General features: G+C 36.4%; 2 protein-coding genes across 2 annotated transcripts in view; both read left to right on the top strand.

The window, feature by feature from the left end:
• Positions 1–8320, top strand: part of LOC106678557 (uncharacterized) — a 54557-nt gene extending 46237 nt beyond the window's left edge. The window contains exons 5-8 of the mRNA XM_067053005.1: positions 19–151; positions 5258–5451; positions 7456–7578; positions 8255–8320. Of these exons, the coding sequence (XP_066909106.1) occupies positions 19–151; positions 5258–5451; positions 7456–7578; positions 8255–8320 (516 nt within the window). The remainder of the gene's footprint in view (positions 1–18; positions 152–5257; positions 5452–7455; positions 7579–8254) is intronic.
• Positions 8321–11999: 3679 nt separating this feature from the next.
• Positions 12000–14295, top strand: part of LOC106678583 (uncharacterized) — a 5264-nt gene continuing 2968 nt past the window's right edge. The window contains exon 1 of the mRNA XM_014417163.2: positions 12000–13384. Within this exon, the coding sequence (XP_014272649.1) occupies positions 12039–13384 (1346 nt within the window). The 5' untranslated portion in view covers positions 12000–12038. The remainder of the gene's footprint in view (positions 13385–14295) is intronic.

Raw genomic sequence — 14295 nt, 5'->3', positions numbered from 1 at the left:
ATGTATTAATCTATTCAGTACGAATACAACAGAAGAGGGGAGTGCGTGTTGGACCTCTGGTGGAAAGACCACTACAACAGGACCGACACTAAGAGGTTCACGATCCCTTTCGATACCTACGTCATGCATGCAGTGCCATGGTACATGAAGGGTGAGTCCATTATTTAAGTTAATCTATTTATTTATTTATGGAAATATGCTAGTAATTTAAGAGACAATTTAGATTCAAAATTATATTTACATTGTGGAAATAATGAAATTGAAAATTTTAAATGTTAATTAGGGGTGACGGTAGCAGCGTGGTAACGCGCCTGTCTGCCAACCCAAAGGTTGCGAGTTCCAGTCCTCGGCCCTATCCGGGATTTTTTCAAGTTTATTGTATACATTGGGACCTGTCCGTTTCTTACTTCAGGTATCCCGATTGTATGTTGAATCGTTAAATTCAAACCAGTGTAGAAAAGGGGTGGTTGAAATTATGAGACCCTTTCTGTCCATTAAAAACATGCATATGTTTAAATAAGTCAAATATTAATTCCCTGGAGGGGCAGATTGTGTTAGTGTGTTAGCTTTAATTATTTGTTTCGATAATATGATATAAGACAGAGCATTGGGTGGTCTCATGAGTAAAAGAAATTATGTGCTTATCTGGTAACGTCTCCTAGCCGCTTCCCTCGTCCAGGTGTACGGTGGGCAAAATGGTGAAAACCATGAATCTTCGCCTGGTGTTAGAAAAAAAACATGTCCTGTCATCGACTCTGGCGTGATGGTAGGGGCAGGCCAGGTTCTATCTTGCATGTCAAGATAGATAATTAAGACGACATTGCAGTGACGGTGTCTTCTGGGTCTTTCGGTGTCCGCGGCAAGGGGGGTATCAGAAAATTAGACTCCCGACCCCGATTTTATACAAATTCAAAAAGAATCGAAATATTCAGATTATGTAAATCCGATATACCGCCCACCTAAATTTGGCTCAGCCGGATTTACTAATTAAAATGCAACAAATTACAAAAACAAAGAGACGAGGAAGGCGCAGTCTGCCATAAAATATGAAAGCAACGATTATAAATATAACGATATTGGTAGTAACTTTTGAGAGTGAACAAATCATCCATGACAATATAAAAATAAAAACAAAACAAATATATATATAAATACATATTCACGATCGTTAATAATCGTTCTTGATCGAGGGTCGATAACGTTTGACGGTCGGAGAAGCGAGATGAGAAAAATTATTTTGTCTCTCGAGGAGATTCAATACCGCCGCCCACCTTGAAAAGCCCAAGCTTAACGACAGAAGGCTCAGTTGACGATAGGTGCTGAGAGCGTGTTAGTGAGGAGTGACGCTTAGGTGTGCTGGGTACCGTGAAAGCAGAACCCGAACTAGCCGTAACGCTTTGTGAGGATGGGTTACACAGTTGGGATGTGTCGGAAAGATTGGTTTCGCACTTGTGACGGCGTGGGCGCCTACGTTTAGCACAACCTTTCTCTAGTTCTCTAGTTTCTCTAGGTCTCGAAAGGTCTGGCTTCGATTTTGAACGGTTACAACTTCCCGAATGAGGAGCGAGATGGCGGTGTGTGTGGCACTGTCGGAGTATGTCCCCATCACGACTTTGTCAAGTACCGTTGGCAAAAGATACAGCTGACCATCCCCGATGACCTTGGTGAGAGCACCAGTAACAAGGCGAGGGTATAGGTCCACTCCTACGAGCAAGTCGACGGGACCGGGAACACCGAAGAAAATGTCGGCCAAAACGTAGTGCGACAATTCGGTGATTACTCTTGAAGGAATCGGACCTCATGGCATATCGGAGGTGATTCGTTCAAGAAGGAGCGCGCGGACCTTAAAGTTACTTGTGCTGTCGAAGCCTGAAAGTTATTCAACCCTTGAAGCTCGCGCCTTGAGCACCACCCAAAACGGCGATTCTCTCGTCAAAGGGCTGCAATTGGCCGCCGATTTCATCGTGAGTTCGATAGTAACAAAGATGTACTGGCTGCCGGAATCGAGTAGTAGCAGTGCGGGCGCGGAACGCTTAGGCGCTTTTAATACTGCGCACGCAGTGCCCATGACTGCCTCCGAAGGTCAATCACGAGGACCGGACGTAACACGGGTATGACCCGCAAAATCCACGGACTTTGGCGAAGTGATGGCAAAATGTGCACGCGAACTCCGAAGGGCACTTCGAAGCGTGGTGACCCGACCTTAGGCAGTTCCGGCAAAGATCGGATGACTTGATGATGTAGATATGTTCCTGAGCGGACAAGGCCAGAAACCGGAAGCACCGCCTAAAGAGGTGCCGCGCCTCGCAACGGGGGCAATGATCTTTGGCGGGAAAAGTTGACTTTGGGCGCGGATAAGTGCCGGACGACTGACGACGCTCTGACCCTCCCAATTTTGAAAGAGATGTACGCCAAGGCGTCAAGTCGCGACTTGAATGGGTCCGGAGAGACATTGGCCCTCGTACCGACTTTGCTGGCAACCGAGGCTACTCCACCCTTTCCTCTACCGGTGGGTTTATCGCGTGGAGCGTCGGAATGAGACTGCATATTAAGTTCATGAGACAGCTTGCACGCCATTAGTCTCTGTCGCACGAACGCTATAATCTCATCGACGATAGGGAAGTCCGTCTGGTGGCGGGGCCCAAAGCTCGGAGAGCCAGTCTAAACAGGATGACATCCTCTTCGTCCTCTAAAGCCAAAACCCGAAACGACTCGACCCCCTCACCTACCTCGGTCAAATATGATGCGTTCCACCCCTGACAGCGGGCATTTATGATTCAAGACCCTTTGCAGGCATCTTGAAGCGAGATCGCGCGGATTATTATATTCACGCACCAGCGTAGACATATATAATTATACAATACTCACTCATAGTCTCCCTCCGTGTGGCCCGTTAGGCAGTGGGGGGGGGGCCTCACAAAAATAGGCGTGGGAGTAACGAACCCACTCTATGAAAACCACGTCATGAAACGTGCGATGTATTTCCTAAGTACTTCGCGCGAGGACTTGGACCGTTCGCTCCAATAATAATAATAATGTTAATTTGGATATATAGATGGGAATAAGGAAAAAAGTACTATTTTAAAAACAAATAAATTGAAACAGTACTAATAAAAAATAAATATAATAAGAATTAAAATGGCTTATTAGGTTGAGTCAAAAGTGATTTTCGTTTTTTAATCAGATATTTTGCTCTCATTAAATAAAAAAAATTTATCAATTCCTTCCTTGTAAAATGGTGGTTGATTTGTTCTGGGATACGTTTTCGACAGCCTACCTCAACTTCAGATTAAAGACTTTTCCATTCAAAAAGTTTTGTAAGGGACATTAAAAATGGTATTCTTTCGCGGCATGATCCGGGAGTAAGGTGGATGCGGTAAAACAGACCATGCAAGCTCAGGAATTTTTTCACAAGACACCCTTGCTGTATCTGTATGTGGTCTCGCATAGTCCTGTAAAAGAATGACGTTTTTACGATTAACTTTTCATGGAGATTCTATTGCACTCTTTGCAACTGCAGAACGTATCCGCAGTAATAGTCTTCAACAACTCATTGTGAATTATTCCTCGGCAATCCCACCATAGGCACAATAAAATCTTTTTTCAGCCATAGATGTTTGCTTTAGGATATGGTAGGGGTGGTTGATCTTTTTCAATGTCATAGGTAACCAGTTTTTCATCGCCTGTTACTTATTAATCCAGTTTAAAAAGGTCAGTTTTTACCTTTGAGATCAGACTTGTGGCAATTGTTATGCGATCTTCTTTATTCCGTTCACTGAGATCATGAAGTACCCGTACTCCTAACCTGCTGACTCAGTATATCACGTATCTCTGTGTGGATAGTAGTTTTTATGATATTCACATACGAATATAATTTTTGCGCATGAAATTTTGTCCGAAGAACTATAAATCAATTTATTTTAGCAAAAATCATGAAAACTACGAAGATGAACGTCAGGAACTACTTAATATTGCATTAAACTAACTTTGAGTGTTAATAGACACCTGTACGTCGAATGGTTTTTGAAGTATAGATATTTAAAAATAAATTCAGTAATTTCTGATTTTTCAGTGCATTTTTTTAAACTAAATATTGTTTTGGACAATTGGACATAAATAGCTGTATTAGTGCTCAAATTTACTCTACTTTAAATGATGTTCTCTTAGGTTTTCTTGTTATGTTGGTAGTTTTAAAGATATAAGAGCTTTGAATGAAAAATTAATTTTTTATAACGTTTAGAAACAGCCGCCACTTTTTATTCCCCCTACCTATACTACTTGGCAGACTCATCATTTTTGACTAGTAATTATATATATTTTTTATTAAATTAATCCAAAATTGTGGTGAAACAACTGCCTTTTTTTCTCGCCGGGTCTTGTACTATCTGTTTTGTTTTATATTATCTATTATCTATTTGAGTAATAAAACATAAAAAAAATGTAAAGTTTCAATAAATATGATTTCGAAAAAATATTCGATATTTCGAAAAAATATTAAAACGAATAAATAGAAAATATTTTAATTTTTCTATGAAACTACTTTAAGTAAATTGAAAATGTGATGGGTTTTTAAAGAAGTATGGTTCCTAAACGGCGTCAGAGTAAATACAGCACATCACATCATGCTCCTGGGAATCAGAAATGGGCAAAAATTATCTATAGTTTCATAAATTATAGTAGAAACTAAAATTGTCTTGGATACGGTATTCAGTTATCAATGGTTCATCCATGACCAAGGGTTGTATCCATAGCAACTTTAGCTATTAGTTCTAACTATAGTTAATTTTTGCACATCATGCTGCTGGGAGTGAATATTTACTGAGGCAGAACAATATGGCTAAACTCGTCCATCAAAAATTGGCAAAACTATTTAAAGTTCTGATTAAACTCTGGCCTAATTACAAGTTGAGCCTACAATCTGTATCTGTCTGCCGAAGCTTCTCGGTGCAATTTTAACTAAAACACATAAATAACAAACCTTTTAAAAAAATTTAGTTGAATGCTTTAAAAATCAACAAATATATTATTTGGAATCCCTGGGAATCATACATCATCACCAACATGTGGATCAGCTCTGAAGACATCTGATATTCTTTATTAAAGAAATGAGAAATTGGCGTGAATTGACTGCCTTTTTTTATCCTCGTGGGCTTTTGTACTATTATGTTAGTAGTCTCCCCTTGTCGCGGAGTAAATAAACAAAATTTACTCTGGTAAAGATGTACAGGGCTAAACATAGGTTTTTATTATTTTGCAGATGACTACAAGAAAGCCGACAAACTCTTGAACAAGAGGTGCGATTCCCCGGACCTGGACGTCCTCGAAAACTGCCTCCCGGTCGACTGCCACATGAAATACGACGGGACCAAGAACTACTTCAACTGGAAAGATCTCCTCTGCGTGCCCTCGCCCACCTGCTACGCAAATCCTCATAGAGACCTTCCTGACGTGGTACGAGTATATGGTAGTTATATGTTTACATTAATTGCACGGACGACGGATTTTTATTACCATTTTTTTTTTATTTAAACTAGATCGGCCTGTTGGGCCTTACCTGGTTAATATAACACTTACATTTTTTTAAACAATTGATTACGGGAAGTGGGGGGGGGGGAGGTAGTATAGTTTCGTTCATATGACACCCCTGACTAGATACAACGTTATAATTTTTTTTTTTAATTATTTATTTATTGTTATTTGCAACTGTATACACATATATACAAGTAAATTTGCTGTAGGTGACATAGTGACATGATAAAAGCATGTGGAGAATCTACCCACTGATAGAACTCCAATAACATTTCTAGAGGAGAAGATCTCGAGGCCATCTTCTTTTCAGACGCCTAGGAGGATTATTAGCTAATAAAGGAGAAGCCAGGTTAGAAACAAGTGGATTTGGGTGGTTGAGAAGTTTATTATGGAAGGAATGGTATCTGGTTCTGGCCAAATCGGCAACATATGGAACATTGAGGTCCTGATTTTGATTTGTGACAAAGTTAGGAGCATTAAGGATTTTACGAAGGATGGACTGTAAGGATTGGATTCTGGAGGTTTAGTGGAGCCCCAAAGCTCAACTCCGTATGTCCAAATAAGCCTTATAATAGTCATGTAGATCAGTCTTTTGTAATGGATTGGCAATTTAGACCGTTTGTCTAGTAAATGTTGCAATAGTCGGAATCTACGAGCAGTTTTTTGTCTTTTTAGTCTTGTATGAGGATTACGTTATAATTAAAAAAAAAAAAAGATAAAATAAATAGATACAAATAATAATTCATAATAAGAGAGAAAAGTAAAGTTAATTACAAAAATGACAACAATCGTAGATTTAACAAAACAAACAATTGTCCTCTATTGGGGAAAAAAACAAGTGGATTTGAAGAAAGGACGAAGAGAAAATAAATAAAATAAAAGTTATGTCAATAATAGAATTGATAACAGGATCTCCTGCAGCAGCCTGGGGTACAGTCTTCGGGTTGAGGTTGGGTTTCAGGTAAGTTGTAGGTCACTGTCCCTCTAGCTGTCCGTAACTGGGAGTGGAACTTTATTTCGTTACCATTGAAGAAATTACCTGAGATATCATTAATTTACATACATACTTATTATTATTATATATAAATGATTGACTGTATTATTCAAATTATGAAGAAGATGGTCGTGGGTACGATCAAAGGGAAACAAAAAAATAGTTATAAACTAGTTATTCTCTGACGTTTTGCCCTCTTTGAAGATCTTCGTCAGTGCTAAAAAAGATAGTAAAACAGCTTAACATATTTTGACAAAGAAAAAAAATTAAGGTTGGGTTAAAATATGTAAATATAAGTGAAAAGAAAATCATATACAAATGAACAAAAAGAAGAAATAAAAATAGTTATAGTATAAAATAAACGATGATTATATATACTAGATTATAGATACTATATATACATTTAAAAAAAAAACCTAAAAATATATATGATGGAAAATAAGGAAGTAAGTTGGGATTAAGGCCGAGAAAGAATAAATAAAAAATAAAAATAATAATTATAAAATAAATAAAAAATATTTAAAGAGCAAATCAGGACCTCATGCATGTTCTAGTTGAAAGATATCAAAACAGTGACGAAGAAAGGTGTGGGCGAGATGACCGTTTAACGGTTTTTTATGTACAAGAAATAAAAGAAAAATATATGAAAATATAATAACTATCATAATAATATAATTTAGAAAACATCTTATTATTCTATAATGTCAAAATATATTATATGTTTAGTTGTTTTTATCTTTTTAGCCCAAATGAAGTTCTACAAAGTGGAACGAAACATCGCCAAATAAATAGGTGTTAATAATTTTTTGTTTCTTTTTTATCGTATCCCCCTACCATCTTCTTCATAAAAAATAATTGTTTGTTCTATGGAATATAAACGTTATTTATAAAGCTTATTTAAGATATTAAACTTTTTTTCTTTCCAAAACGAGGCGTACTCACCGAATTGCAACCAGTGCATCGATTTGGAAACGCCAATTGGAGAAGATGATATGGGATTTTTGGTGAGGCCCACTGTGAATATGGATATTTTCGAAACGATGAATCAAAGAAAGGTAAAGAAAATCACTGTTATTTTATAACATAATTTATTAGTTTTAAAGCCGCTAGTGAATTCAACTTGGCTATTGAACCAGGTTTTAATTATTTATTATAATTATTTTATTTTAAGGATATTGTTATTGGAATATTTAAAAGATAAGGACTTGACGTTCTAATATCAGTAAATTACAAAACCTTCCCCCAAATCGGGCATCATCAGGACACAAAATGACAGTATCATTAATTTGCTGAACAAAGCCAATGATACATACACCACCTGAACACATTCCACATAAACCGTAGAAAAAATATCAACCGATTTGTGACAGCACATTACACATTAAATTATTTTCATAAAATACTGATGGGAAAGTGAGGTCAAATTGAGGCAGAGGAATTTTATATAAGTTATCATTTTCAAGAAATAGTTTTCATATATATTATTTATTACATAATTCAATTTAAAAGAAATTTCATAGGATGTAGGTTTTTATTTTGAAATATGAATGTTTATTAATATTCTCGTTTGACGAATGCTATGTAATATAACGACCCAATGTACGTTGGCAGACGTTACCTATAAAACATAATTCACAAATATCTTCTTTTTTTCTTTGTTAATTCAACCTAAACTTTGGAACTATTTTAACATTCAATTCAACTAATTTCATATTCTCATTCGGGTTATAGATTAAAAGGTTTGCTAATGTTAATTTGATACTTTATGTTATCCTCATTCCTCAAGTCAGGAACTAATTATTACGACCCTGATCAAATTCCTTCAAATATTATCAAAGTTTGTCTCCCCACCATTTTTCCTGTCCTTCTGCAGATTCATCCCTTCAAATTCAATTTTCCTAAAGTCTTGGTCTGACCATTAAACAAAGTACCTTCTTCTTTTTCAGTTTCCGACTTCCGGCTAATATCCAATCTATCTCAGTCATTCGAAAGAGTAATCCACTCCCAACTTAATAATTTTCTTTTAAAAAAAAAACTCTCAACCCTTTTCAACCGGTTTTCACTCTGAACGTTACAAACAATCCGCCTTTTGGAAAATTTCTCAAGGCCTTCAATCCTCTATAGACAGTCAGCAAATTCCTTCAAAACCTTTCCATATCAAACAGTGTCCTAAATTTGTCCTCCTTCTTGTCGCATCGTTTCCAAGCAGTTATCATTCCGAACAAATCTTCATCCCTTTTTCTGACGCGAGGTGTTCCTCAAGGACCTATCTTTCACTAGCCCTTTTCTCTATTTACATTAACGACCCCCCTGATTCCATTCACCGTTCACAATACCACTTATATGCTGGCAATCTCCAAATCTACACATCCCTCCATCCCTCCGAGATTCTTAAGGTCATCCAAAGGATGCAAGAAGATATAAATAGCATTAACGCAAGGGCGTTAAACCACGACTTGATATTGAATCTGGAGAAAACTAAAGGCATTCTTATTGGTTCCAAGCGCCTCCTTTATTCCCTCCCTTACTTTTCCTTAGCAACCAATCGATGAAAAACCATCAACCAACACCTCTCCTGTGATAATCATATTTCCCAGATCACCCGCAATAATAATTGTCAATCTCCTCTGACTGAATACCATAGTGCTGAACCGTGGATATAAGAACCGAGTCAGGAGGATAGTCATCGCAAAATTAAAAACTTATAAAGCAGTGGGAACCGACAACATTCCTAGTGAATTAATCAAGGCATGTGGTGAAATTGGAGTTTCTAAGATACACCTTTTGGTTAAAAAGATCTGGGAAATTGTGGAAATACCTGAGGGATGGAAGGAGTCTCGACTTATTCCTGTTCACAAAAAGGAGCCGACGGAAGATTGTAATAACTATCGAGGAATCTCACTGTATGTAATAAAATATTTACGTTAATCTTAACTTGTAGAATCACGGAATATGCTGAAGAAATTATCAGACACTACTAATGTGGTTTTAGACGAAATAGTTCAACTATTGATCAATTTTTTTCATTACATCAAATATTACAGAAAAATTTGAAATGCAACGGGATAGTTCATCAGATTTATTTCCAAAAGGCTTACGATTATAAATAATATTCTGATTGAACAGGGAATACCAAAGGAGTTAGTAAATCTCGTACGGATGTTCATGACCGAAACATTTAAGGTACGAATCGGTATTCATTATTCTGAGAAATTCGAGGTCCGGACGGGTTTAAAACAAGGCGATTCTTTATCACCTATCTTATTTAATATATCTATATCTCAAAATACCGGTGCTTGGGTATGCTGATGATTTGGTATTATAGGGTGAGGGCGGGCAAATTATAGAACTAAATACAACCGCGTTAATAACCTGTAAGGTACTAGGTCTTGAATTAAATACGGATAAAACAAAATTTGTGGTAAAATTTCGGTGATATAGATACAGGAGGGAATACGTTCATAACAGTTGGATAAGTTCAAGTATTTAGGTTCTACAGTAACTAGAAAAAACAAAATGGATGAGGAAATAAAAGCTAGGTTGAAGGCGGAAAATACTTACCACTATTCTTTATGGATGCGAGACATGGCCTCTTACACTAAGGGATGGACAGCATCTTAAGGTTTTCGAAAATTAAGTATTATGCAAAATATTGGGACCGAAAAAAAATTATGACGAATTAACTGGGGAATTTAGAGGATTACACAACGCTGAATTAAGGGGTTACACCCGGTAAATATAATTCAAGTTATAACATTGCGGCCTATTAGATGGGCGTGTAAGGTTGTAGGATTTAGTCACGAGCGGAATCCTCAAATGTTAATAAACACTGAACCGATGGGTAAACGTCCGAGAGGTTTACCTAAACGTCGATGGGAGGATTACGTTAAAACTGATTTAGTAGAATTAGGTTTGGAGGGGCATCACTGGAAGGATGAATGTAGAGAGTGGGATTCGTGGTATCGACATCGAATCTTTAATTATTATAAATATATCCCCATTATTATAAATTGTTATTTAACCTAAGATTTTTATGTTATTTCAGATGTATACTGAAACTTTTAAATGCCCTAGACAATTAATCTCAATTTGTGAACAACGTGTTTATTCTTAGGGGACAATTGTCCCTAAATAAAATTATTTTTTCTTTTTATTTCATAAAATATCCATCGATTAAATTTATAAAATAACAGTAATGGTTCTAAAAGTATTGTTTGTTAAAATTTATGTAAATGGTGATTAGGAAATCGATATTTCTGACGTCATACCATTACGGGAAGTCTTTTTTCCATCAGATTAAAGGAAACTATAAAATGTTTATATATATATATATCAACATAGTTGATTAATAACCATGGAAGTACATAGAATCAGATTGATAACAATGAAAGATGAAATATTATATAATATAACAGAGCTAAGAAGATATAAGATGAGATATTCTATAAATATTGTTTTTGATATATAAGTCACTTACCCGTTGTGTCAGATATTAAAATTTTCTTTAATACTGTTCATTATGTTGATTCAAATTGTTTTTCAGTTTTTTAGACACTACTTACATATCTTATCTTATACATATCATCTTACTTCTATAATATTATATTTCATCTTCATTATTCCATCAATCCAATCCAATCTACTTCCATTGTTATTAATCAACTATTTTATTTTTAATTCATAATGTATATTTCTAAATTTGCTGATTTACGTATTTTAATTTCTATGTTTCTCTGAAAGGTGATTGTTATATCTTTTTGTTTTTTAGCCCTAATGAAGACCTGAAATTCAGATCGAAACGTTAGCACCGATAAATAATTTTTGGTTTATTTGCTGACCGCACCCCTTCCCCCCTCTCCCCCCGACCGTCGCCACATATCTATCTTCGGTCATCTAACAACATCTAATCCTAAAATAATTCTTTTCGCGGACTTTTCAATTATTACTCTAAAAATTGATTTTATTTTGTTATTTGTACATTTTTAGTTTAATGTTGAAGGTAAAATCGTAGATATAACATTCAACTGAAAAATCAAAAATAATAATAAATATCAGAAAGCCTCCTTGAAAATATATGTTAGATTATTAGTTATGCTTCTCATATTTCCCCTCCCTCTTTCGATCAAGAACAACTATTTACGAGACAAATCAATCAGGATGAAAAAGTTATTTCAAACTACTTGTCAACAATTTTGTAATAAAACTACATAATGAATTTTAACCATGACACTTCAAGTTTATCTCTTTCAATTTTTTGGGACTGAAATCATTCTCTCCGTGGATTCAATAATTTGAAATTGTTTCAGTAACCATTCAGTGTATATTTACTGTCAATAAAATTAATAATTTATATGTAAGCGAAGTATAAGAAATTTAATTAAACTTGTACAAAATAAATAAAAGACACCTATATTTTAATTTGATTTAATTATAGATAATAAGCCGTATGTTATTATTTTCCTAACCAAATGTTCAGTTCTTCTTGGTTCAAGTTGCGGTAGGTATCGCTATATTTATGGTGTTAATGGCATGCTGTTTCGAGTTCTGCTGCATGAGGGAGTCTCCCCCGCCTCCTGCTCCTAGGAAGATCAAAGAAGTTTGTGACGATGATAATGATGATGACATTGACTTCGAAAGTGAAGGCACTGAAATAATATGCACATCATCATCAAATGACAATGAGTGGTCTGAAGATGATTTGAGCCAGTTCCGCTTAACATCATCGTCTGCTCCTTCCTTGATGCCCGATGATAGGAATTCATCAAGACGTGTCACCTGGGGTAATAATAATTCGAGGTGGATGGAGAAGAGTAGCTGGCGGATGAATCCTTCACAAAATGTCGAAGTGCTATATCCGGCAAAGTCTTGTCTCAAGAGACCGAGTTCCACCGGGATCGACTCCAGGTCTAGTTCCAAAGGGTCTGCCTCCACCTCCACCGATAGGCAGAAGATGTTCGAAACACACTTTAGGCTGTTGATATCGTTGCTGCTGCGAAGGCAACCGTGCACGGAGGCGCGCGAGCATCTAGACTGGATATTCCAAAACTGTCCCAACTATCAGAGGCGCTTAGTCATCAGATTCATGAGTTCGTTCGGAATGGATGTAGATAGGAATGGTCATATGAGAGGGTTCCACACGCGGGCTAACACCTTCCGGAGCAGCAATGACGGTCAGAGAAGACATAAAAGGAGAAGCTGTCATTTGAGACTGAGGCCGAAGAAGTTCCGCAGAGTATACCAATGCCGGGAGGAAAAAGGTTGGTACAAAGAAAAATCGTCACAATCTTTATTACAACCTAGTGTCGGATGCAGAGGAGAACCTGAAGGTTTGTCGGATATCGACAGGAACATGACAATCTCGCCCGACTATGGCGATATCCTTAAGTCTGTCCTACCCAAATGTTTAGGCGCTTCCTCATCTTCTGATTCATTCGTTGATCAAGCCCAACTGCAAAAAGATCCTGATCCTGAGACAGCAGAAGAAGATCAGTTACCAGAATGTAGTCCACCCAGTACTACTGCGTCTCAACTAGATATCAGCTCAAAAGAGCTCACCGCAATAATAAAAAAAGGATCGGCGATGCTGCATTTGGCTCTGCGGCACAAGAACCCATTTGTGACCTCAGCTTCACCTGCCTACTCCAAGTATCTTAAAAATATCGAAAAGATGAGAAGGAATTATTCCGAATTCATCGAAGAAATACCTAGACCTCTATTCTGCTCTTCGATTTATGAATCCAGTTTGTGCACTAGAAGAACTGCCATGGATCAGATCCATTTCAGGATAACGGAACATGTAATGCAAAAACTATTGTCGTTGGAGGGACGATATCGGGGCATCTTATCCAATAAGATCCAATGGTGAGTTTTATTTAAATTATTTCCTTTATATATCTTTTAGGCCTCACATAACCAAGATTCTCTGTATCGTAGTATTATAGTAGGCATATCTGGAGTATTTTGAGTACTAGAATATTAGTAGAAGAAGTAGATAATTGGCCTTACTAAATCACTTCTCTTTGATAACATAGGAAGTAGATAATTTCAATTATCCACCGTATCCGAAGACCAAATACTCGAAGTCAGCGTTCCCCAAACTTAATTCACCACAGCACTCTTTTTAGATTACAAAAAAATCAGGGTTATTGAGCTAAAACATATAAAAATGTTTCCACAATTATCCTTATAGTACAAGACCCAGGGTGAAAAACTGGACCCCAATTTTCGATTTCTTTAATGAAAATTGTATATAATAACTAGTTAAAATTTATGAGTCTACCAAGTATAGGTAGAGGACATAAAAAATGACGGCTATTTCAAAACGTTAAAAAAAAATTATTTTTTTATTCGGAGCTCTATATCTTTAAAACTACCAACAACACTAGAAAACCGAAGAGAACATTATTTAAAGAAGAGTAAATTTACTAAAATATGAGCCATATTAGAGCTATTTACGTTCAGTATTTCTCGAGATATAACTTTTTAAAAAGCAACATTTCATAAAAAATCTAGTGCAAAATCAGTAGTTAGTTATTTGGAGAAATCTATACCTCAAAAACCATTCGGCGTACTGATGTCTACTAGCACCCAAATCAAAGCTAATTTATATATGTATATATAGTTGACCGTAAAAATTGATATATAAGAAGATGGTCAGGGTTGCGTTTCAAAGTGAAACAAAAATAGTTTACAACTATTTATTTTCCAACGTTTCGCCCCACTTTGCAGGGCTTCATCAGGGCTAAAAAGATACAAAATAATACTATGATAAG

Source organism: Halyomorpha halys, unplaced genomic scaffold (assembly GCF_000696795.3).
Source record: "Halyomorpha halys isolate HHAL.00 unplaced genomic scaffold, Hhal_1.1 Scaffold147.1, whole genome shotgun sequence".
Classification (NCBI taxonomy): Eukaryota; Metazoa; Arthropoda; class Insecta; order Hemiptera; family Pentatomidae; genus Halyomorpha; species Halyomorpha halys.
This window is presented reverse-complemented; position numbering and strand designations above follow the sequence as displayed.